General features: G+C 57.1%; 2 protein-coding genes across 5 annotated transcripts in view; one reads left to right on the top strand and one right to left on the bottom strand.

Moving 5' to 3' along the window:
* Positions 1 to 6,235, bottom strand: part of DOCK6 (dedicator of cytokinesis 6) — a 55,693-nt gene extending 49,458 nt beyond the window's left edge. The window contains 1 exon segment of the mRNA XM_073318253.2: positions 6,141 to 6,235. Within this exon segment, the coding sequence (XP_073174354.1) occupies positions 6,141 to 6,184 (44 nt within the window). The 5' untranslated portion in view covers positions 6,185 to 6,235.
* Positions 6,236 to 8,564: 2,329 nt separating this feature from the next.
* LOC140900791 (tetraspanin-1) lies at positions 8,565 to 21,503 on the top strand. 4 transcript variants are annotated; one of them, XM_073318618.1, is made up of 9 exons: positions 8,565 to 8,705; positions 13,169 to 13,198; positions 13,831 to 13,897; positions 14,312 to 14,518; positions 16,431 to 16,505; positions 18,193 to 18,300; positions 18,841 to 18,981; positions 19,598 to 19,681; positions 20,514 to 21,503. In XM_073318618.1, exons 1-9 carry the CDS (start codon positions 8,653 to 8,655, stop codon positions 20,568 to 20,570), a joined length of 822 nt encoding a protein of 273 aa, XP_073174719.1. In that variant the 5' UTR covers positions 8,565 to 8,652; the 3' UTR covers positions 20,571 to 21,503. The 4 variants fall into 4 exon arrangements, with proteins under 4 accessions (XP_073174719.1, XP_073174720.1, XP_073174721.1 ...); XM_073318621.1 differs by lacking the exon at positions 8,565 to 8,705 and adding an exon at positions 10,301 to 10,440; XM_073318619.1 differs by lacking the exon at positions 13,169 to 13,198.
* Positions 21,504 to 23,596: the final 2,093 nt, after the last annotated feature.

Here is a 23,596-nt window from a genome sequence, read left to right as displayed (position 1 = left end):
AGTTCAAAACAGAGCTTGTGGGTACAACCAGGACCCCTCAGTCAAGTCCTTCTGGGAGAGCAGGGAGCTTAGACCCCAGCCCTGGGGTTCCCTGCGTTCCTCCACCCAGCCCCAAACTGAAACTAAACCCCCCCAGCAGGCTCCCTTCTCAGCCTGTCTTCTCATTCCTGGGCAGAGGTGTCCCCTCCCTCTCCCCCTCCTGGCTCAGGCTCTCAGGTCTCCCATCCCCAGGGCACATTCCCAGGTCAACACTCCCCCCTCCCTGCTGCCTCACATCCTCACACCTGCATCCCTGGCACAAGTGATCTGGAAGCGGGGACGCTCTCCCGCACTGGCAGTGGATCCTCTGCTGCCTTTAGCGCCCCCGTCCTGGGAGGGGGGGGCCCCCCGAATTCCTTCTAGCTCAGCAGCGACTGCAGGGCGGTGCCTCCGAGAAGCCGACACGTGGCCCGCCGTCAGCCCAGTCAGGTGAAGTCAGCCCTGGCCCCCGCTCAAGTTCCCGGGGGGGGGCAGGGGGTGGGAGCATCATGATGAGCGGACGTCCCGCCCCCCCCATCGCAGACAGGCACTGCTGGGCGCATGTGAAAGGCGACGGGTGCTGCCAGGTGGCCCCGCACCGGGAGATCTCCCCACGACGACACAGAGACAGCTGCGAGTGGCACCTGCCTGCCCAGAGAGGGGGGGCTCGGAGCGCAGGCGCCAACCGGGTGGGAAATCCCCGGGGGCGGGGGGGCTGCTGAAAAGGAGGGTCTGTCGTCTCCCGGCCCCCCGCTTCAAGCAACGACTTTATCTGCTTCATGTCACTTAACCCAAGCCAGGCCTATACCAGAGCAAGGGGAAAAGCAGGGAGCTAGTGTTCGAGCGGGGAGTCAGGAATCCTGGGTTTTGGCCTGGCAGGTGAGCGGGGTCTAGGAGTTAGAGCAGGGGCATGGAGGTCAGGACTCCTGGGTTCTCTCCTAGCTCTGGCAGGGAAGCGGGGTCCAGGGATTAGACCATGGGGGCTGGGGGTCAGGACTCCTGGATTCTGTCCCGGCTCTGGGAGGGGAATGGGGTCTAGTGGTTAGATTTCAACTTTTCAGTGGGGGGAAAAAAAAAAATTAACTAGTCAAACCAGCAACTTTCAGCCCCAACCTTCCCCCTCTGAAACGGGGCCACAGCGCTTCCGAGGCGGAGCCGAGAATCAAACCCAGGTGTCCGAGGCCCTGCCCAGCGCCTTCCCCACAATCCGGGCCGGAGTCAGCTCTGACGTGCCCGAAGCTCTGCACGGCTGGCCCTGCTCCGAGACACGGAGGCATCCGCAGATGCGAGCGCAGGACGGGCACTGGGGGCAGCTCCCTGCCCCGCCGGAGGGGAGAGGCCCCCGAAGAGCCGAGCGTCTCCAGGCCAGCAGCTCTGCAAACTCCAGAGCAGACCCTGAGCGGGTCTGAAGCCAGCGGCTCCCCGGGGGCCCAGTTCACGCAGTGCACTGAACGGCACAGGCCAGTGGCACTAGCTGCCCCAGTCCCGCTCGCGCTCTCTACCCTCGCTCCGGCCGGGGACTCGGAGCACGGCACAGGGCCCCGGCTGGGCACCCGTCTGGCTGGGGCTGGCAGTGCCAGGCTTCGCAACTCAGCCATGGCGCAGCAGCTGCCGGGCCGGCCTCCCCAGCTCAGCGCTCAGCCCGGCTTCCTGGGGAGATGGATGTTTTTCCAGCTGGCTCCTCGGCCAGGCTCCCACGCTCCGGCAGCGGGGCCCAGCCGGGGAGGGAGGGAGAGGAGTCATCAGGGTGGCAGGATAGTCCAGAGCCCCAAGCTAGGCCAGCAGGGACCCCAGGTTCCCTGGGCGTCAATGCTGCCGGGACTGCAGGGCACGCGACCACCCTAGAGGCTTGCGGCTCAAAGCCTGGTGCAGACAAGGCCTGAGGGTCACTGCCCCCCACCCGCCCCCCTGGGAAAGCTGACCTGCCCCCGGGACAATAAAGCCAGCGACAAACCACACCGAGGTTTTAACTGCGGGATTCCTGCAGGCAGTGCCCCAATCCCATGCACAGGGGCTGTTAATGCCCGGGCCCAGCGGGGGGCTCAGCCCCCTAAGGGAAGCGGCGCCCCCCAGTGGGAGGGGAGAGACTGCAGCGACCAGAGCCGGGATTTCGTCAGGACTCCAGGGTCCCTCCCCATCACTCCCACGTGCCAGGGCCCCAGGATTACAGCACTTGCAAAGGGTGGTACCCACAGCAGCACAGCGCCCCCTAGCACCACACTGGGGCATTGGGTCCCGCAGGCAGAGAGAGCGCCCCCTACAGCACAGGCTAGAAGTATCGGCCTGGGGAACAAATACTTCACACCGGGCTCTCGAGTCTAGCAGCCGAAGGAGGCTGGAAGTGGGAGTGAGATGAACTCAGACGGGAAAGGAGGGGAATGGAGCCTGGGTGCAATTCGCCCCGGGCTGCGGTGGCTTCTCCATCCAGGCAGAGGGTCTGTCCAGGGTGAGGAACGGAATCGGGGCACCCGGCGGCCGGTCAGACCAGCTGCTCACCGGGGTCCCCTCGGGCCCTGGAATCCACAAGGCCAGGGGAGTGGTCCAGCCGCGGGACAGCCTTCCTGCCCCCTCCCCTCCTCCGGGGCAGGCCCAGCCAGGAGCTCAGGGCAGGGGAAGTGGGGCGGTGCCATGTCTGGGGGAGGACGTGCAGGCCGTAAATCAGCTGCAGTCAGCCTGGCCCTGTGTGTGTGTGTGGGGGGGGGGGGGGGCCGCACATCTGTCCGGCTCCGAGGTGCCGGGATCAGGCCAGGAAGCCTGGTGGCGACTGGCTCCCTCTCTCCGGTACGCTGGCTGTGAGTGAGGGGGAACCCAGCCACCTGCAGCCCCACAGTAACACCGGGCCCCCTTTAGCTGAAGGGAGTCAGGCCCCCAAGTAACTCAATGGGAGCCCGGCACCTAAATCCCTGCCTTGGCTCTCATCCAGCATGGGCCACCCACCTCTGCAGAGGCTAGGGGAGATCACTCACCCCCCTTACAGATGGGGAAACTGAGGCAAGGAGGGATGCCTGGCCCGATGTCACCAGCAAAGCCAGGATTGTCTTGCCAGATTGTGAGTTCCCGCATCGCGGACTCTGTCCTCGCCAGCTCCCCACAGGCTGGGAGCTAGGGGCGAATGGGAGGGGTTGGGGTAGGGACAGCCGCCCTGCGCTCCTGGGACTAGCTCAGAGACAGGCTCCTGCCGCAGGCTGTACAATGGATTATTTATGGATTCTGTGATAGCACCTTGGAGCCTTGTGATCGCTGCAAGGGCCCCGCCCTGGAGCAGTGGGGAGGCTCCCCTGCTGTGCCGGGTGCTGTACAGAGTCCTTGCCAGAAGGGGCTCACAGTCCAATGAGACAAGAGGGGGGAGGGAGGACTTTTGTGCCCATTTTTGCAGCTGGGAGAACCAAGGCCAAGAGAGTGGAGGGAAAGGATGGTGCAGTGGTTAGAGCGCTGGCCTGGGACCTGTGAGGCGCCCAGATACCCCGGGGATGGGGGTCAGACAAGTACCTTAGACGGGTAAATGAAGAGACTTGCCCAAGGGAGTCTGCAGCCCGGGCAGGTCCCCCAGGTCCCAGACCCGTCTCTTACGCCCCCAAGCTAACCCCACGGGACGTGTCTCTGCCCGCTGCCCCTCTGCCTTCCCCTCAGAAACCAGCGGGGCCAAGTGCAGCCACAGGCCCGGCGGCCCAGCCCGCCGCACACATCCGCCACCAGGAGCCTGGCGAAGGAAAGAGGAAGCCGAAAGCAACCACAGAGGCAGGGGGAGGGAAGAGCCCAGAGCACTGAATTATTCACACACCTGCTCCCCGCTTGCTGCCAGCTCATGAGATGACCCAAAGGCCCCGGCATCGTCCATTTTGCAACCCTGCCCCAACACACACCCCGGAGATCCTGCTCTTACTCCTTTGGTTATTGCCAGGCGACTGCCGGACGCTGAGCTGGGTTGTGTGTGGAGTTGGGGGGGTTGGTTTTTTTTTTACAGAACAAGAAAACGACGGGACACAAATCCAAGACTCCGGCCGCAGAACAAAACCGACACAGTTCAACGTCCACGAACTGCTATTTAAATTTGAATGGGTGCGTGGGTGGGCCCAGCTCCCCGCCTTCCACCTACGAGACACCAGCGCTTTGCCAGAGCATTAGCCCCACACTTTGCAAACTGGAGGAAAAGCAAACCCCTGCACACACACACACACGCCCCCCAAGCAGGCAAGGCAACAAAGCCCAGCAATTAAAAACTGCAGGGCCAGCTCTGGTCCCAGCGGGGAGAGCCAGGAAATGGGTCAGAATTTCCTTCCGCGGGATGAAACAATACATGCCAGAGCGGGGCTGGCCGAGGGCAGGGAAGGGGAGGAGGCGCTGGTGACCGTGGCCTAGGGCAGGTCTTGCCTGGATCCAGAGGGCGTTAGGCACACACGGGTTACGATCCTTGTGTAGACGGGCCACTTGTCATGTCACCGCGTTACCTGGCCCGAGTCAGCGCTCGTGCGGAACGGAGGGCTGTCGCGGGGCCAGCCCATGCTTCCCACCGGCGATCATCTCAGCCCGTCTGCACTAGGCTCCCCGAAGGGGGGACCAGCACCCGCTACGGTCACCCTCTCACAGCAGCGTCTACACGAGGCTGCAGCCGTGCCAAGGTTGTGGGGCGACGGCGAGCTGCTAAAAGCACAGCCACGAACGCTGGGGTGGTAAAACCCACCTCGCCACGGGGCACCCTCCTGAAACACACCAGGCCTCCCGCACCACAGGCAGCCTGGCGTCTCGGACGCCGACCCGGCCCCGCACAGCTCCAGCATTTCACGACGGGACACGCCCGGCACAAGCACGTGCAAGAAGTCACCCATGCGCCTTACAAGGGGAGAGCGGGGATACCTGGCTGCCCCGCCATCTTCTGGGGCCGGGGCTCAGCTCACATTTGGGGGGTGGGGGGGGTGGGGAGACTCCAGTTCTCAGCCCCATCGGCGCCCAATCCCACATCTTTAGAAAGAGGCGAGTGCGGGGGATGTTCCCATCCGGCAAAGGCAGGAGGGGTGGTTGGCTCACACGCCCACCTAGGGGGGGAAGGGGAGATGCCAGCTGGGACCCCACAGGGCACAGGATTCCTCCCCCAGAGACCCACCCCACCAAGGCCGTGCTAGGAAGCTGCTCAGGATTCTATCCCCTTCCCCAAGTGCACATCCTGGGGACCCCCCCAGCCTGTTCAGCCTACGCCTGGCAGGAGGGGGCTCTGCTGGGAGGTGGAAGCAGGTTTTGGGGAGCATCAGGCTATTGGCTGTCAGACGGGATGGGGACATGGCGCCCCCAGTGCAGAGGGAGCTGTGGGGCTCAGAGGTGCCCCACAGGGGAGGGATCCGGGCTGGGGGTGTTCGTGGGTGGATGGAAAATGGGGGGTGCCCCACAGGGGCCTGTGGGGTCAGGAATAGGGGTGGCTGCCCATTAGCTTGCCATGGGGAGGATCGGGGCTGGGAGTGGGGGCACCGTGGGCTTAGGGGGGCCCACAGGATGCAGAGGGAGATACACAGGGATGGGAGGAGGTGCACAGACTGGGGTGCCCATGGGGTAGGTACAGGGGGCAGTAGGGGAGTACCGCTGGCACTGTGGGTTGGGGACTGGGTACCATGGGGCTGGGAAGTGGGTGTTCTGGGCAGTGGGTGCCTTGGGTGCCTTCACTGGGTGGGTGCTGGGTGCTGGACGCCCTAAGCAGTGAGTGCTGGGGGCCCCAGAGGGGCTGCCTAGGGCAAGGGCGCTGGGTGCCCTTGGGGTGGGCTGGGTAGGGACTGGGTGCTCTCAGGCAGGGGTGGGTGGGTGCCCTTGGGCAAGTAGGCTGGAGGGGCTGGACTCTGGGTGGGTGCTGGGTGCCCTCGGAGGGGTGCTGGGTGGGGCGCTCAGTGCCCAGAGTGGTGGGTGCCCTGGTGGGGCGCAGGGGGGACATGCTGGGTGCCTGGGGGGGGCGGTGGCGCTGGGGGGGACACGCTGGGGGGACGCGCTGGGTGCCGGGGGGGGCGCTGGGTGCCCGGGGGGGGCGCTGGGGGGGACGCGCTGGGTGCCCGGGGGGGGGCGCGCTGGGTGCCCGGGGGGGGGACGCTGGGTGCCCCGGGGGGGGGACGCTGGGTGCCCGGGGGGGCCGCCGGGTCTCTCACCGGCTGATGCGCTGGGCGAAGGCCCGTCGCTCCGGGGCCGCCATGTGGCTCCGTCCCGCCGCCGCCGCCGCCGCCGGCTCCGCTCCGCGCTGGGCGCCCCGGGCCGGGCTGGGCAGGCGGGGCCGAGCCGGGGGCGGCCCCTTCCGGGTCCGGGCGCCGGGACCGCGCCGCCACCTGCCGGCCGGAGCCCTGTAGGGGCAGCGTCCCCTATGGAGACCCTATAGAGCGCCCGGAGACAGCCCGGCCCCGGGCGGGGACCCTATAGCGAGACCCCCAGAGACCCCCCAGGGACGCTTCCCGCTACACGTTGAGGGAGAGCCCTGTGTGGACTCAGCGCTATAGGCAGAATCCCCTACAGAAATGCGCCCCTAAAGACGGAGAGGTCCCGTGACGAACTCCGTGGAGAGACCACTTCCCCCCCAGAGAGCCCTCAGAGAGAGACCCTTCCGCTACACGGGCCCTTATAGGGCACCTATAGACAGACTTTCCCCCTCCAGTGAGACCCCCCCCATATAAACAGTGCTTTTATAAAAGACACCTTTAAACAGCGGCATCCCCTACAGAAATGCAGCTGTAAAGGCAGAGAGACCTTTTCCCCTAGAGAAATCCCATCAAGAGGGAGACTCCTCCTGCCCGGGGCCCTTTCCCCTATAGAAATACCAATGACCCTACAGGGAGTCCCTCCCCCGCACTTTCGGGAGATCCGACTCCTCATCCTCCCGTGCAAGGAGTGGGGCTGGGTGTCATTTATTCTGTGGGGCTGGTGGGTCGGCCTATTATCAGCTGTACAGTAGGATAGTGCAGGGGGCCAGCACTGCCCAGACCCCATCCGAGATCACCGCCCCACTGTGCTGCACTGACAAACATTGAGAGACAGTCCCTGCCCCAATTAGCTCACAGTCTAAAGAGACAAAGGGCGGGAGGGGAAACTGAGGCACACAGAAGGCAGGGGATGTGCCCAAGGTCACCCAGCATCTCGAATGCGGCCCGCAGCTCTGGTCACACCAGCTCAAACTAGATATATGAGAACCGGGAAAAGTGCCGTGAAGGGCAACAAGTGATGGGGTGGGGGGGTGATGGGGGGGGTGGAACAGCTGTGGGTGCCCTAAGCAGTGAGTGCTGGGGGGGTGATGGGGGGGGTGATGGGGGGTGGAACAGCTGCTGTGTGAGGCAATTACAAAGGCTGGAACAGTTCAGCTTGGAACAGAGACGACTAAGGAGGGATAGGGGGTAGACCAGTCGATAATTGCCCTGGTTTAGTCATTCCCTCTCTACAGATGGGGTAAGATTCAATTAGAAATAGAAACAGGCAGACCTATAGATCAGATGGGATCAAATTAGCTTGCCTTAGATTCGATTACAATAGGAACGAACATTTGCACAGAGCAGATTGAATTAGCTACCAACAGGGTTAGTTACAGTGGCTCAGCCCGGGGGGGCCCATCGAGCCCGGTGTCCCGCCTCGGCCAGTGCCAGCTGCTTCAGACAAAGGATCATGACAGGAGACGTTCCTTCGGGACCCCGGGCAGCTGCAGGCGGGCGGATTCTCCAGCCAAACCAAAAGCTCTTTTCAAACTTTTTTTTCCCCCCAATCCTGAAATTATTTCTATTAACCCGGGGCCAGATCCTGAGCTGGTGTCAATCGCCTGAGCCCCATGGATTGACACCAGCTGAGGATCTGGCCCAATAAATCTGATCCACAGCGCTGAACGGGAGGACCCTAATTCTCTTGACGGTGGGATATTGGTGGCTGAAGACGGACACAATCCAGCTGGAAATAAGGCACAAAGTTTATCAGGGGCGGGGGAGTAAGCACGGTGGGGGGGGGTTGGGGGGGGAACTCCCCAGAGAAGTGGTGGATTCTCTGGCTCCCCGTGACTTCCCATGCAGCCTCGCTGCCTGCCTGGAAGATGCTTTAGCCGAACGCAAGCGGCTGGGCCCAGCACAGGGGCACCTGGGTGCAACGGGACGGCCTGGGCTCTCCAGGAGCTCTGGCTAGATCACAGGTGGGCCAGTCAGCCAGCGGGACCTGGCCCGGGCTGGCCCCGGGAATGGAGATGGCTGTTGGGCTGTAACCGAGCCACGACAAGGGGCAAACAGGGCCGGGATGGTGGTGGTGGGGGGGTAACGCACAGCGGTGCACTGGGGTACAGCAAGGCCCCTGCCGACCTCCCTCCGCCGGGCACTGGCTTTCCAAGGCCCTGGCCCGAGCCCGGCGGGGAGATGGAGAAACATCGCCCTCTAGTGAGGCTTTGCAGAACAGCCGCATGAACCGCCAGGGTGTGTTTGCCAAGCTTGGGGTGAGATTTTCCCCCGCTCCAGCGAGCAGCGGCCCCACATCCGTCCCTCCTGAGCCGTGCAGTCGCTGACAGCTGCAGAGGCCTCTGCCCTGATTCAGGTCAATGTTTACAGGCTTCCCGGAGCTGTTTCAGCTGCACAGTCAGAGCAGGGGCCCGTCTCTGAACGGGGCCAGGAACAATTGCTCCGAGACACCCTGCTGCAGAAGGCAGAGATGGGACATCCAGCCAGCGGGGACAGCTCCTTCCTGACCGCTCCCCGCCAAAGGTCTGCTCAGGCCCTGAAGCATCAGGCTTTATAACCCTTCCAATCGCCTTCATTTACAACTCTGGCTTTGAATGTTCTTGCTAAACCAAGAGCCCAGTGGATGCAAGAGAACTCAGGACAGGGCGGCAACAACATTATAGCCGGGTCTGGCTGTGTTCTGGGGGCCTGATCCCCTACTGGGGTAAATCAGCCTCATGCCAATTCAGTCAATAGCTCTGCTCTGATTCACAGCGGGCCAGGATCCAGCCCCAGACACGACAGTGATGCATGTTCAGACGGACAGGCAGACGGAGGGGGTATATGGGGATAGACAGACAGGCAGACGGAGGGGGTGTATGGGGATAGACAGACAGGCAGACGGAGGGGGTGTATGGGGATAGACAGACAGGCAGACGGAGGGGGTGTATGGGGATAGACAGACAGGCAGACGGAGGGGGTGTACGGGGATAGACAGATCCATCTGAAGAAGAGCTCTGTGTAGCTCGAAAGCTTGTCTCTTTCACCAACAGCAGTTGGTCCAGTAAAAGGTCCTCACCCCCCTTGTCTCTCTGAGTACGTAGGTAGATTCCTTTACTGCACTGAAAGGAAATTCAGGCCCTTTGACAGGTCTCCAGAGGAGCAATCCCACAGTCATGAGTCACCGTTTAAAACTACTGCCTTACCCTCTCTGGGCCTCAGTTTCCCCATCTGTAAAGTGGGAAGAATAATCCTTCCTCCCACCTTTTGTCTCTTCAGACTGTGAGCTCTTCAGAGCAGGGGCTGCCTCTCTCTCTGTGGCTGTGCAGCGCCCACCGCGACGGGGCCCTGGTCTGGGCTGGGGTCTGGGCGGCACCCGGCACCAGGGAGCTCTGATCTCGGTCGGGGTCTGGGCAGCGCCCGGCACGACGGGGCCCTGATCTCGGTCGGGGTCTGGGCAGCGCCCGGCATGACGGGGCCCTGATCTCGGTCGGGGTCTGGGCGGCACCTGGCACCAGGGAGCCCCAATCTCAGCCAGGCCCTAGCGGTGTTATCATAACACAGATTATAACAGGTGGGATTTTCCACAGCTCCTCTTCCCAAGTCCCAGTGACTCAGGGTAACCTCCCCTGAATGCCTGCGCTCCCCGGGGGCTCGAGGGAACTCCATCCCACGTTCCCCTGGGCCAACGGCCGGCTGGGCCCAGAGCACCGCCGAAAGCTCGGCCCTCGCCGCGGGAAGCGAAGCGTTAAAGCTGCGAGTGTACAAGCCCGCTGCCTGCACTCCCCTCCCCCTGCCCCGCTGGGAGCTCAGGCGGGCTCAGGTGGGGAGGGCGATGAAGTCCCAGAAGCAGGCACAACTCCAGAGCAGAGAGCGGAGATCAAACCCCGGAGCCGCCGCTCGCTGTTGTGTGGCAGGTGGGGAGCCACACCCTGTGGAAAGGAGACACCCACCGGCACCCACACCCCCGCACACTCACCCGCACACTCACCCGCACAGCCCCGCACACTCACCCGCACCCCCCCCCCGCACACTCACCCGCATACACACCCTGTGGAAAGGAGACACACACCGGCACCCACACACCCACCCACACACCCCCCGCACACTCACCCGCATACACACCCTGTGGAAAGGAGACACACACCACCACACACCTCAGCAGACTCACCCACACGCACACTCACTCGCCCACACACACATCAGGACACTCACCTGCACACACACACCCCGCACACACACACACACAGAGCAAACTTCCCAGCCACCCCTCCAAGAGGTAAGAGCTTTTTGCATGTCCAATATCCGCATTTCTCTTGTGTGTATAGCCAAAGGAGGCCAGGCCCTTTGCTGTCGCTCTGCGGAAATCAACGGAGTCGTGCCCAGCAGAGGATTTGGCCCCGGGAGATTCAGGCTTGTTGCAAAAGTCCAGCTCGCAAACCTGAAATCTGACCCAGTTTGCTAAAATGCTGGGTCTCTGTAGTCTTCTGTCATAGATGTGTAGTTCCCAACACGCAGCTCTGCCGGTGACCCTCAATCCCGACCTGCAGCCCCTGCTATCCCATCCCCGCCCTGGGCTCCCCCCAGCTCTGCCAGTGCCCCTCAATCCCGACCTGCAGCCCCTGCTATCCCAACCCCACCCTGGGCTCCCCCAGCTCTGCCAGTGCCCCTCAATCCTGATTCTCTGGCACTGTGGACAATGGATTTATCCGTACCCCACCACCAAGTGAGGGTTACCCCCATTTCACAGATGGGGAAACTGAGTCACAGGGCAGGCGTGACTTGCCTGCGTTTCTTTGCCTGCTTTGAACCCGGATCTCGCCAGCAGGGCACCGGGCTCCAGCTGTAGATGGAGCTTCAGCACCAGCCATCAGCACCCACATGGCTCTGCTGCTGCCCCTCAACTCCAGCCTGCAGCCCCCTGCAATCCCAGCCCTGCAGACCACACACATCACAAGGAAGGTGCCTCCTGGCTGAGCCCTTCTGAACAGGGAGTCGGGCTGAACCCTTTGGATTCCCTGCTGGACAGGTTTCAGGGCCCCACCCTGAGGCCCCCGAGCTCTCCTAGTGGGAGGCTGCTGTTCGTGGAACCCCCAGGATAAAGGGGTGCAGGCGGATCCCAGCCCATTGGCTGCTGCTAGGCAACAGCTTCAGCTGCAGGGAAACAAGGGGCTAGGAGACGATGCTGCAGAGGTGGCCTTAGGGAGTGGTGGTGCAGGGAGGAGGTGCAGGGAGTTGGCCTTAGGGAGCAGTGGTGGAGGGAGGAGGTGCAGGGGGAGCCTGTAGCCTCAGGGCAGGTTGTCCTATCGCTGCTGGGAGACGGGCGAGGCCCTGCTCCAGTCTGATCCGGTCAGTCCTGCGCGGGAGCAGTGCGCTGAGTGCTTATTAGATGTGATGAGTCTGCAAGGCTCAGAAGCCCCTGTTCCTAGGCTCACCCTGACTCACCCCCTTCCAGTATCTAGAGCGTGGGCTGGGGTGGCACGACCCCCAACAGGTTGTGCAGAGTCTTCGGGGCTAGATGGGAGGGAAGGCCGAGCACCACTGAACTAGCCGCGGATTCACTGAGACGCGTCACCCTGAGATCTTCCCACCCCCTTTTCCTGGCTCAGTGACTTGCTTATCCAGGCCCAGCTGCCTCTTTTATAGCTTCCACATTTCGGGGAAGGCACCGCTTGGGAACCAGCCCAGCTCCTGAAGCAGTGAGGAGCTACAGAGCAATGGTCCTTGCTGGCCCAGCACGGGGCACCCCGTGACTTGACCCAGTGCCAAGGAGCCATGGCAGGAGGAAAGGACCGAGAGCAGATAGCTCTCCCATCGTGGCCGAACGAGACCCTGCGGCTGGAGCCAAAACTGGACAATTCAGATGGGAAAGAAGGGGCAGATTTTGAACCGTGAGGGGAATTAACCATTGGAGCAGCCACCTCAGGGCCAGGGCAGATTCTCCATCACATGCCCGCTGTCAGTCAAGACCGGATGTCCTTCCAAATCTAGCTCAGTGGGATGTGACGGGCTTGATGCAGGCATTGTTGAATGAGTTTCTAGGAGTCAGTGCCAGAGGAGGTCAGAGGGAGCAGGGCCCAGTGCCCAGAGCAAAAGACCAGCACTCTGCAGACTGGGGTTCTGTTACCCACTCAGCACCTGGCCTGTCACTTCCCTGCCTCAGTTTCCCCAGCTGCATAATGGAGCTAATGAGAGTGGCCTCCTTTTGAGGAGCGCTTTGCAATCTACGATGGAAGAAACTATGTAAGAGTGAGGTATTGGTCAATGGTCAAGGGTCCATCAATGGTCCCTTCTGGCTTTAAAACCTAGCAACCGCCTTTATGTTACTTTACTCCTGCTCCGTGGGGAAAGTGAATCCCTCTCTGCTTTTTACCGCGGTTGCGCATTCAGTGGTTTGCAAAGGGTTAACACATGATGCACCAACGTTCTGAGCCTATTACAGCCATGAGCAGCTCATGTGATCCGTGTTCACAGCTTCCTAGATCCCCAGGCCAGAAAGGACCATTGTGATCTTCTGGTCTGACCTCCTGGAGAACACAGGCCCTGGGGATTCCCTCAATCCGTTCAGACTTGAGACAAACACCCATCTTGATTTAAAAACTGCCAATGCTTACAATCCACCAGGATCCATGGGAAGCTGGTCTGGTGTGTAATTACTCTCACCGGTACAAATTTGCACTTTATTGCCAGTCAGAATTGGTCTAGCTTCAACTTCCAGCCATTGGCTTTTGTTAGACCTTTTTTGGCTGCTAGATCGAAGAGCCCCCTATGGTCAGATATTTGTCCCCATGTAGGTACTTACAGACTGTGATCGAGGCACCCATCACCCTCTGCTTTGTTTAGCTAAAAGGCTTGAGCTCCTGGAGGCTCTTGCTGGCAGTAGGTAAGATCCTTGGGGGATGATGTTTGAGACAGTTATAAGCCCTGGTTATAAGCGAGATCAGTGGTTTGACAATTGATGGACTATTTATGAAAACGTCTAACCACCAGGTTTTCATCTTTTATAGATGCCTTATAAATTGGAAGCTTCAAACAAGGTGTGAGCTACACTGCAACCTGGCTGGGTGGGGAAGTTATTTCATATCAGTGTCTGGAACGCTGCTAGCCCTGACCGTTCAGAAACCGTCACTGTGGCCTTGCATAAATCATGAGCTGTTTTTTTTTAAATCAATTTTCTGGGGATCTGTTTCTATGCCTTCTATTTGTTGAGTCTTTGGGGATCACATCTACAAGCTTCTCTCTGCAGCTGGGAGAGCTAGAAAGTTGCTTTATTTTTCTTTTCTTTTTTCTTTAAATGAAAACTGTGAGTTTCATAAAATCACCTGACTCCAGTGGCTGGGACTTTAAGAAAAAGCCCAAATATAGTGAGAGTTGGGAACACTGTAAACAGTGGAAAACACCCACATCCTCTCTGTCCCCTGTGTGGTCTGCCTCACCCCTCTACATCACACTTCTTATCTCAGGCAGTTTGGACAAGTCTGGGCCTGAGAAGGCTTTGCAGGGTCGGAGCTATCACCTTATTTATTGTGTGTATTATGGTAGTTCCGAGAGATTCACACCGAGTCAGGGGGGGCCCTGTAGTGCCGGGCGCTGCACAGCCCCCCATTGCGACTGAGCGGGGCCATGCTGAACCCCACGTCTTTACAGCCCCCTTCTCCTCTCCATGTAGGTGCTGGAAGATGGGCTGCTTCTCATTCCTGAAGATGATGATGTTTGTGTTCAATGGCGTTATATTTGTGAGTAGGCAAAACCGCAGCTGGTGGGCTGGGGGCTCTGATCCCGTGTGGAAGGAGAAGAGAAGGCCCTGCAGGCTGGGGGTAACCCTGGGAGCTGCAGTGCAGCCCGAGAAAGGAGCCTTGCGCAGAATGTGGCCCCGCAGGGCCCTTTAGGGAAAACTTTTTCACTAGGAGGGCGGTGAAGCACTGGAATGCGTTACCTAGGGAGGTGGTGGAATCTCCTTCCTTAGATATTTTTAAGGTCAGACTTGACAAAGCCCTGGCTGGGATGATTTAGTTGGGGATTGGTCCTGCTTTGAGCAGGGGGTTGGACTAGATGACCTCCTGAGGTCCCTTCCAACCCTGATATTCTATGATTCCCATGGTGAGGAATGAAGGGAGGCCGCTCACTGCTTACCAGCCTCTCTCCCCCAGCTGGGCGGGCTGGCCGTGCTGGGCATTGGCATCTGGATGAAGGTGGATGGAGGCTCCTTCGTGCAGATTCTGGGGGCCGCTGCACCCCAGCTGATGCAGCTGATCAACGTGGGGTACCTGTGCATCGCTGTTGGCACCTTCCTGCTGCTCATGGGCTTTCTGGGCTGCTGCGGGGCCATGAAGGAGAGCAAGTGCATGCTGCTGCTGGTAGGGGCTGCAGCACCATGGGGAAGGGTTGGGGGCTAACGGACAGAGCACTGGACTGGGATACAGGAGTCTCTGGGACCTCAGGCCAGCTGCCTCCCCTCTGTGCTTCATTCTCCCCAGTACGCAGTGGGGATAGCAGCCAGACCTACCTTTGTGCAGAGTCGAAGTGCTCCTGGCTAGAGGGATCATTAAGGGGGTTGGCTAGGACACAGTACATTTTGTTTCAGATTCTGGCTTTGCCCCAGACTCCCGGAGTGACCCTGGGCAAAGCACCGCTGTGTGCCTCAGTTTCCCCTACCTACGATGGGGGTGCAGGTCATGGCAACTTCTGCAAAACTGGTTCTGTTTTGAACCTTTGTCCGAATCCTGGGTGACGGTAGGAAGGTGGAGAGGCAGGAGCCAGGAACCAAAGCCCGGGGTCAGAGAAGCTGAACGGCAAACCCAGGGTCTGAGTCTTGAGTCAAGCTGAGGGGCAGAGCCAGAGATGGAGTCCAGGCCAAGGGCCAGCGCCAGGTATCAGGGTCAGCACTGGGGTTCCGGGGTTGAGCGGGAGACAGGTCAGAGCCAACGTCAATGCCGGTTGTTCAGAGACAGAGAAGCAGCGCAGTCGTGGAAGCTGGTCACACTGTTATCCTCTGGGCGCCTCCTGGGATGCCCAGGGGCTTACGGAGGATCAAGGAGCCAATCAGGGATTGTTAAACCACCGGTCAGCTGGCTCTCCCGGGGCAGACCGTCCGACGGCGTGCACCCTCGGTGGATTGCGGGCGGGCGGGCGGGCGGGCTATGACAGCGCGAGGAGGTGGTGGCTGACCCCTCGGCAGGCCTGGGCTTGAGTCCCACCGTGGAAACGTGCGAGATATTTCCCACAAAATGATTTTTCCAGCTCTGCCCCACCCCTGCCGCCTCTCCAGGTTAGGAAGTGGGAAAATTTCCCTCTAAAGGCTTTTTTGGGACATTTTCACCCCCAAAATTCCCACTGTTGCTGGAAATGTTCAGGTTTCTGCCAAAAAAATCCCCAACCCCTGAAAAGCAGCGGGGGGAGGGAGAACTGGTTTTCAGCAACGGCATTTTGTGGCTTTGAGAAATTTCAGGTTTTGATAGAAAAATACCAGAACTTTTTGTGGGAAGGAGGTGGATGAAAATCTGAAAAATTCTAAGAAACATTTGATGAAAATGTACAAAATTTTGTCAAAATTTCCAGGGGAAAAATATAATTTCCCAGCTAGCTCTGAGCTCAGATTCTTCTAAGACTATCCAAAAGTCGGTCCCTCTGTAGCTAACACCGAACAACTCGTTGTCTCCCCTAGGGGCTGGAAGCCAGATTTACAAGGTAGTTCAGAAGCAGATTCCTAGATGCTAAAGCCCGAAGGGACCATTGTGATCCCTCAGCCTGACCTCCTGTATAACACAGGCCGATTGACCCTTCCCGACTCAATTCCTGTTTAAGTGAGAGCAGATCTTTTAGAAAAACATCCTGTCTTGATTTGAACACTGCCAGCGAGGGAGAAGCTGCCTTAGCCCTTTGAAACTTGTTTGAATGGTTAATTACCCTCGCGGTTAATAACGTGCCCCTTATTTCCAGCCTGAATGAGTCTAGCTTCGACTTCCAGCTGCTGGACCTTGTTAGACCTTTGTCAGCTGCATTGACGAGCGCTTTAATAAAACAGGCGCCTACTGGAATGTAAAAGGTGCCTCTGTGAGTTGGGTACCTAATTCCCATTGGCTCTGCATCTTCAGGTGCCTAAATACCCAAATCTGGCCCTTGGCTGTGTTGGTCTATTTCTGACTATGACCGCCTGGGGCTGCCACACCTTGCCAGGGGACCCTTTTCTCCAGCCCCCAGGGATGGCTCCTGCAAAGGTCTCTGTGCCGGTACGGGCGGCTTTTGATCTCGGTCTCTCTCTGTCTCCAGTTCTTTGTCATTATCCTGATTCTCTTCATCGCTGAGGTCACGGGGGCTGTCGTAGTCCTCGCCTTCTCTTCTATGGTAAGTTCAAGGCTGGGCTTTGAGAACATTCGAGCTGCCAGCCTGGGTCAGACCCGAGTCCATCCAGCCCAGGATCCTGTCTCCACCACTGCCCTGTACCAGAGCATCAGGGGAGTGTATGGAACAGAGCCGTTCAGTGAGCCACCGCTGTGCTCCACTCCCAGCTTCTGGTGTCTGAGTCAGAGCCCCACAGGCTGGGAACTGTTTGACGGCTCTCCTCCGCCTCTTAAAACAGGACCTAGGGGGATTCTGCTAAGGGAGGTGGAAAGTCATGGGAGTCAGGATTCCTGGGTTCTCTCCTGCAGCACCCCCGGGGCCCTGGCCTAGGCTTGTCTCCCTAGATGTTGTAAATAACAGGGTAAATAACAATGCCTAGAGCCTAGAGACAGCTGAGTGAGCGACTGAGTATTTGGTTCAGTGGCTGAACTGGAATTGTTTTCAAAAATATTTCAGGTTGACCCCAAACTTTCATTTTTTTTCTTGCCAAAACGAAAAACTGAAAAAAAAATTGTTATAGATTCATGGACACTAAGGTCAGACGGGACCATTATGATCATCTAGTCCGACCTCCTGCACCACGCAGGCCACAGAATCTCACCCACCCACTCCTGCAATAAACCTCTCACCTATGTCTGAGCTATTGAAGTCCTCAAATCGTGGTTTAAAGACTTCACGGTGCAGAGAATCCTCCAGCAAGTGACCCGCGCCCCATGCTGCAGAGGAAGGCGAAAAACCCCCAGGGCCTCATCCAATCTGCCCTGGAGGAAAATTCCTTCCCGACCCCAAATATGGCGATCAGCTGAACCCTGAGCATGTGGGCAAGATTCACCAGCCAGATACCGAGGAAAGAATTCTCTGTCGTAACTCAGATCCCACCCCCTCTAACATCCCTGGGTTTGTTTAGTTTCTCGATGGTTTCTTTTTACCCTTTTGGGGTTTGTTTGGAATTTTTCGTTAAATCTAACTAAATTTAGAAATGAAATGTTTTGACTGTTTAGGAGAAACCCCTCCCCCCTTTTTTTGGCCGAAACTATGCAGAAAATTCAACTAAACCTGCATTTTTGGCCAACAAGCATTTTGCACCCCCCCAAAATAATAACAATTTGTTCAACTCCAATCCTCATGACTTTCTCTGGGTCAACATTTAAAACCCCCGTCAAAGCACAAGATCAAGGGGATGCTGACTGGAACTGAAAGGTGTCAACCTCAGGGTTGATTGACAGAAATATTTTTTCACACAACGTGCTATTCATCTGTGGAACTCACTGCTGCTGGATGGTGCTTAGGCTGAGAACATAGCAAAATTCAGAGAGAGGTTGGAAGATTACATACGTACTAGAAGTAGAGTTGTGATAGTTAATGCAAATAAATGGTCCTGGAAAGGAAATTAATCCTATTCCTTCCTCTGAAGGATGTGACTTTGACCACTGTCAGAGATGGGATATTGCCTTAGATGGACCATTGGTCTGATCCAGGCTGGCCGTCCCCGGGTTAAACAAATAGAAGATAAAGGTATAAAACACTAGATCTGCCATGTGTCTCCCGAGGGCTGGTGCAGTCATTTAAATGCCTGGCTCGTTGCACTGGGAGGTTGTTTCATTTGTCTGCTAAGCTCAATAAATGAAAAACCAAACAGCTCCTGAAAGACAAGACAAGGTGCCAATCTGTGTGTGTCTCTGGGTTCCAGGCTGATATATTCATTGAGCACCTGAAAACCTGGGCTGTGAAAACCTTACGAGAGGATTACGGGAGGCAGGACGACTTGACTGCAATTTGGGACACAACCATGAAGGAGGTGAGCAGTGGCGCATTTCGGCATTCCCTCTGGAAGAGATGGATTTGGCCAGCTGATGCATGGCGGGCAAGGGGAATTCCCCCAGCAGTGTGTGTGTGGGGGGGAGGGGGAATCTCCATGCTGGAAGGCCAGTGGGACTTGAGCACATGCTTGAAATTAAGCACCTGCAGAGGCAGCTCTTACATCACTCCTAGGGGTCCGGCTGGAGGGCTTTAGTGCTCTGGATAGTCTAAGCTGGCCCACGGGGGAGCTGGAAGGATCATTAGCTGCATTTTCCAGATGGGGGAAACTGAGGCACAGAATCTTGCCTAGGGACTCTAGAAATTGAATGTAGATCTCCTGTGTCCCAGCCAAGCACTTTAAATGCAAAGCCACCCACTTCCGTTAGCGATTAAGCCTATGTGATTCACTTTCAGGGCAGGGCAAGGTTTTTACAACACTGCCTTCTTAAACGGCCACATCCTCCCCCCAGTCAAACCGTCCTGGACGTGAATCTAAAATGTGGCTGTGGCTGTAAATCAACTGGTGTTCTCGTTCTAGCTGAAGTGCTGTGGCTTCAACAACTACAAGGATTTCAACAGCTCCTACTTCTACCAAACGCACAGCCAGACTTATCCCACAGGCTGCTGCCTGCCGCCCAAGCGGGAGTGCCCGGAATCTGAACTGGACAGCACCAAGAAGGTAAGGAAAAGACCATAGCAAGGTATTTGCCATAGGAGACAGGCTATGAGTTGTTAGTGAATGTGGCGCTGACATACACAGTCTTCCAAATTCTTCTTATTTTTTAGCGTTCTGAGCAAGTTTTCAGTCTTGGGAAGAAATTCTCTGTTCTTAGTTTTGGGTTAGCAAGGCTCTGGGTAGAGTTTGCTGTCTGCCTCGGGCTCTGATTAGCCAGTTCCTGAGGCAGAGTTGCTCCCGGGGAAACTGGTTGGATTGAGATTCCAAGACGAAGGAATTGCCTGGCTTGCTCTTTGGTCACCTCTCTGAACTCTTCCGCCAGTAGATGCTGCATCTCCATTCGGAGGGTTTGCTGATAGAGCTGCATAGCTCTATCAGTAAATCTGTCTAGTATAAGGCCTGGCCTAAGAAGAAACTTTCCCAGGGACAGGTTGTGGAACTGCCGTTGGTTTTTCACACCAACAGAGAATCCAGCCCTAGGTTTGATATTACAATCACATCCCCAATTAACGAGCCGCTATGGGCCATTGTGGGGACAGACTGTCATTAGTGCCGAGATGAGACGCACTGGCCCCATCACTGGCCCGCTTTGCATCTGTGATTCTCTTTCCCCTCCCAGGGCTGCTTGCAGGAGTTCCAGACCTTCCTGAGCAGGAACGGGAGGATCGTTGGTGGGGTGGCATTAGGAATTGGTGTGCTCGAGGTACGCTTTATGCTTTCATGGCATACTTGTGGTCTAGGACTCATGAGAACTTCATTCAGTTCCTGGCTCTGCTACTGCCTTGCTGGGCAATCCCTGGCAAGTCACTTCCCCCAGCCCCACTCGTCCCTGCTCCATGCCTCAGTTTCTCCACCTGTAAAATGGGGGGCAGTTATCTTTCCTTGGATCGTGCCCCTCGGCACCTTGGCCTGAACAGTTTGGCGGTGTCAGAGTTCACAAGTCCAGGTCCTGCAGACCCGGGTTTACAATGCAGTGCAGATAGGGGTAATTCTCTGGCCTGTTATACAGGATGTCAGACTAGAAGTTCTAATGATTTATTACAGGGGTGGCCAATCTGAGCCTGAGAAGGAGCCAGAATTTACCAATGTACATTGCCAAAGAGCCACAGTAATACGCCAGCAGCCCCGCATCAGCTCCCTTCCCCCTGCTCCCGGCACCTCCCGCCCACCGGCAGCCCCCCGCCGGTCAGCGCCTCCCCCTCCTGCCTCCCCCCTCCCTCCCTGCACTTTCCAATCAGCTGTTTCATGGGGTGCAGGAGGCTGGGGGGGAGAAGCAAGATCAGGGTAGGCTCAGGGGAGGGGGCGGGAAGGGGTGGGGAGCCAGGGGTTGAGCAGTGAGCACCCCCTGGCACATTGGAAAGTTGGCACCTGTCGCTCCAGGCCTGGAGTCGGGGCCTAGACAAGGAGCAGTGTATTAACTTCTGAAGAGCCGCATGGGGCTCCCGAGCCACAGGTTGGCCACCCCTGGCCTATTGTGATCTTAAAATCTATGAACTCTTTGTAACTGTTTCCCTCTTTGTTTTCTTGTTTCCTAGCTGGCGGCTATGGCTGTTTCCCTGGTTCTGTATTGTCAGATCGGTACAAACTCCTGAAAAACAAGATTTCCACCGGAAACACAAAATGCCTCTCCTGCCGTCCATAACTCCTCCTGCCTGTGCATCTTCCTGATGTTTACTGCGAGAGAAACCTAACTTTTCTTATTAATAACTAATCACTAATATTTCCTGTTAATCTGTAATAGCACTAAGCAATCAGATGGATACGACGCCAATGAGACTACGTGAAAATGGAGATGGTATCTTTTCCATGCCATTTTTTGTGTATGTTTCAATGATAAATTTGATCTGACCTGTTTTTCTTGTGTGCTCAACAAGAAATTAGCTTAAAGGTGGCAATCTAAACATCTAAAAGAGGAGAATGAAACCAACATGCCCCCTACCACATGTTATTGTAGACCCTACCCAAAACATGCACTGACTGAGGATCATTTACGTAGCTCTTACAGTATTTCCTTTCATTTGTCACATGCTTTGAGCTGTGACACAGTGAGCCATGTTGACATTTTAACGTACTCTCATTGCGTCTGAGCTGCAATGAAAAGGGCAGGTCCCTCCTTTCAGAGTGACTGATTCAGGCTCTCTGCAAACTCAGGCAGATGTCACTGCATCAGTTACTTCACATGCTGAGGGTTCTCTTTGCAGCCGTAACAGCTTGAGACTGGCTCTTCCATCCCTTCTTTTAATGAAAGCAGAGACTTGGGGGAATAATTACAAATTCCAGTCATCCCTCTGTGCTCACCACAGCTTTAAACATGCCCAGCAATCTGAGAAATACTTAAACGATGCACTTTTACTGATATAGCACATCATGAACTTGAATTCTAATGAAATATTTCATGTCCCTTTTCCCCCATCCTCCTTGTGTGTGTTCAGAAAAGATCAAGTCAACAGTGTGTCATTGGTTTTCTGCCCCCGGCAATGTTTTTTCTGCCAATGTCTTGTAATTTGTATAAATTAAATATCCATGATCTTTCTATGCAGATGTTGTTACCTTGGCTATTGCAAGTGGCTGTTTGAAAGTGACGAGGTTCAGGGAAGAGCAAAGCTGGGTTGTGGAGGGAAAAAAAGATTTCCCTTTACTCATTTTGGAATGAAATTCATCCCTGGGATTATGGACAGCACATGATCTTAAACTCCCAAGGGGTGACTCTTATACTTCTAGAATTCAATTGCCTTGTTAATTTCTAAAAGGAAGACGGTTTTTTGTGGGTGCCTATTTATTGTTTGTGTTATGGTAGCACCCAGAGGTCTCCTGTACAAACAGTCCCTGCCCCCCAAAGATTCTAAAGAGACAAAGAAAGGAGAACAATCTCCATTTTACAGATGGGGAAACTGAGGCACAGGAAGGGGACAGGGAATCTGTGGCAGAGCCAGGAACAGAACCCATGTCACATGAGTCCCAGTCCCACCCCTTAACTACAAGCCCTTCCTTCTTCATTTTGGGAGTTCTAGTCAACAAGAGCCAGCCCAGCCCCCTCCTTGGCTAACTCTCTGTAATGTACAAAGCACGACCGTGGTTACTAAGCCCTGTACAGAATGGCCCCGTGGGAACACTTGTTGCAGGATCGCAGCCCGTGCTTTACAGAGAGGGAGAGGTGGGACTGGGCATTGCACCCCCTGGCCAAAATGCCCCCAGGGGGCCTATGGGCGGCGTTGCGGGAATCCCCTATCTCCCGCTGAATGGAGCTGAATAGTCATGGGCTGCATGTTCCAGCATATGCCGCTCAGCCTGGCCCCCCACCAGCCCCCATGCCCTCTGCTGGCACGGCCCTGCTCCCGGCAGGGGCTAGCTGGATGTGGCAGAGGGGTGGGGCCCCAAATACGGGACCAAAAGAACAGCCCTTGGTTGGTAGTCACTGACAGAATGGGGTCCCCTAGTGTTCTGTGGGGAAGATCTGATTTAGTCCCAAGCCATAGACCCTGCAGCCATGGGAAACTGAGGACCGTATAGACACCCTACAGTGGTCCCAGTCTATGGCCCTATAGCAGTCCCACTCTCTGGCCCCTAGGGACGAAGGAGGCAGATGCTGCCTCACAATGGAGCCTGCTCCCCATTCCCCCGCCCCTTCCAACAGCCATCGGGCGACAGTTGGAATCCCCACAGGCGCTGGGCGAGCCGGAGCACAGGGGCCCGGACCAAGGACACGTGAGACCCGGGGCGCGTTGCAGGGCCGGGAGCCAGGCTGGCCAGGGCAGGAGGCTCCGGGGAGCCAGCACAAGGCCCCGTGGGTGGGTCTGAGCAAATGTGCCGGCCGCTCCCTTAGCTCCGGGCTTGTGAGTTTCGATCCTGAGGCCTGGGCGTCAGCCACGCCACCCGCTAGGGCTGCTGGCCCCTGGATGCCCAGGCCTGGGTCATGGGTGGGAGGTGAAGAGCCCTTGACGCAGAGAAGGGAGATGGAAGCGTCAGTAGCAGCCCCCTGGTAGCCTCTACACGGGGCGAGTTTCCCCTGCAGCGGAGTCCGGGCTAAAGCTAACAGTGGCTGCGATGGGGGATAAACACTTTCCTTCCCACAGCCCAGGAGTCACGGGGTCTGTAGTCTGTAAGGCCATGACAATTGTCGAGTACTGAAATCTCCCCTGGGGGGCGGCTGGATTTTCACATGTCACAGAGACCCCACTCCCCCAAACTCAGTGACAACCTCTCAGTGCAACCACTGATCATTATTTACAGGATGCGCTGACTGGGGCCTCACTGTGTCAGGCGCTGCACAGACCCTCTCAACCGAGATCGGGGTCCTGTTGTGCCAGGTGCTGCATAGATGCACAGCAACAGACAGTCCCTGTCCCGCGGAGCTTCCAGTCTAACTCGACAAAGGATTATTACCCCCCTCTGAGATGGGGAAACTGAGGCACAGAATAATGCAGTCACATGAGTGGTCTGGATCAGAGCCAGGAAACAAAATCCAATCTCCTGGTCCCTTGGCCAGCAGTACCCACTAGACTAACCTCCCTGCTTAGCATTAGCTTTTAAATAAAAGTATTTGCCCCGTCATAAGTAAAAGCCTCCAACAATGTGCTGCATTGCTAGTGGGTTTAACATAAAACCAAGGTGCGAATGG

Source organism: Lepidochelys kempii, chromosome 20 (genome assembly GCF_965140285.1).
Source record: "Lepidochelys kempii isolate rLepKem1 chromosome 20, rLepKem1.hap1, whole genome shotgun sequence".
Lineage (NCBI taxonomy): Eukaryota > Metazoa > Chordata > Testudines > Cheloniidae > Lepidochelys > Lepidochelys kempii.
The sequence above is the reverse complement of the archived record's forward strand: the minus strand, read 5'-3'. Positions and strand labels throughout refer to the sequence as shown.

Bases quoted from the DNA above. Each gene is read 5' to 3' on its own strand.
- LOC140900791 (XM_073318618.1), top strand. From the start codon at position 8,653: ATGGGACATCCAGCCAGCGGGGACAGCTCCTTCCTGACCGCTCCCCGC. The intron at 13,199-13,830 runs GTGTGAGCTACA...CTCTCCATGTAG, and splicing joins AATTGGAAGCTTCAAACAAG to GTGCTGGAAGATGGGCTGCT. The intron at 18,301-18,840 runs GTGAGCAGTGGC...TTCTCGTTCTAG, and splicing joins GGGACACAACCATGAAGGAG to CTGAAGTGCTGTGGCTTCAA.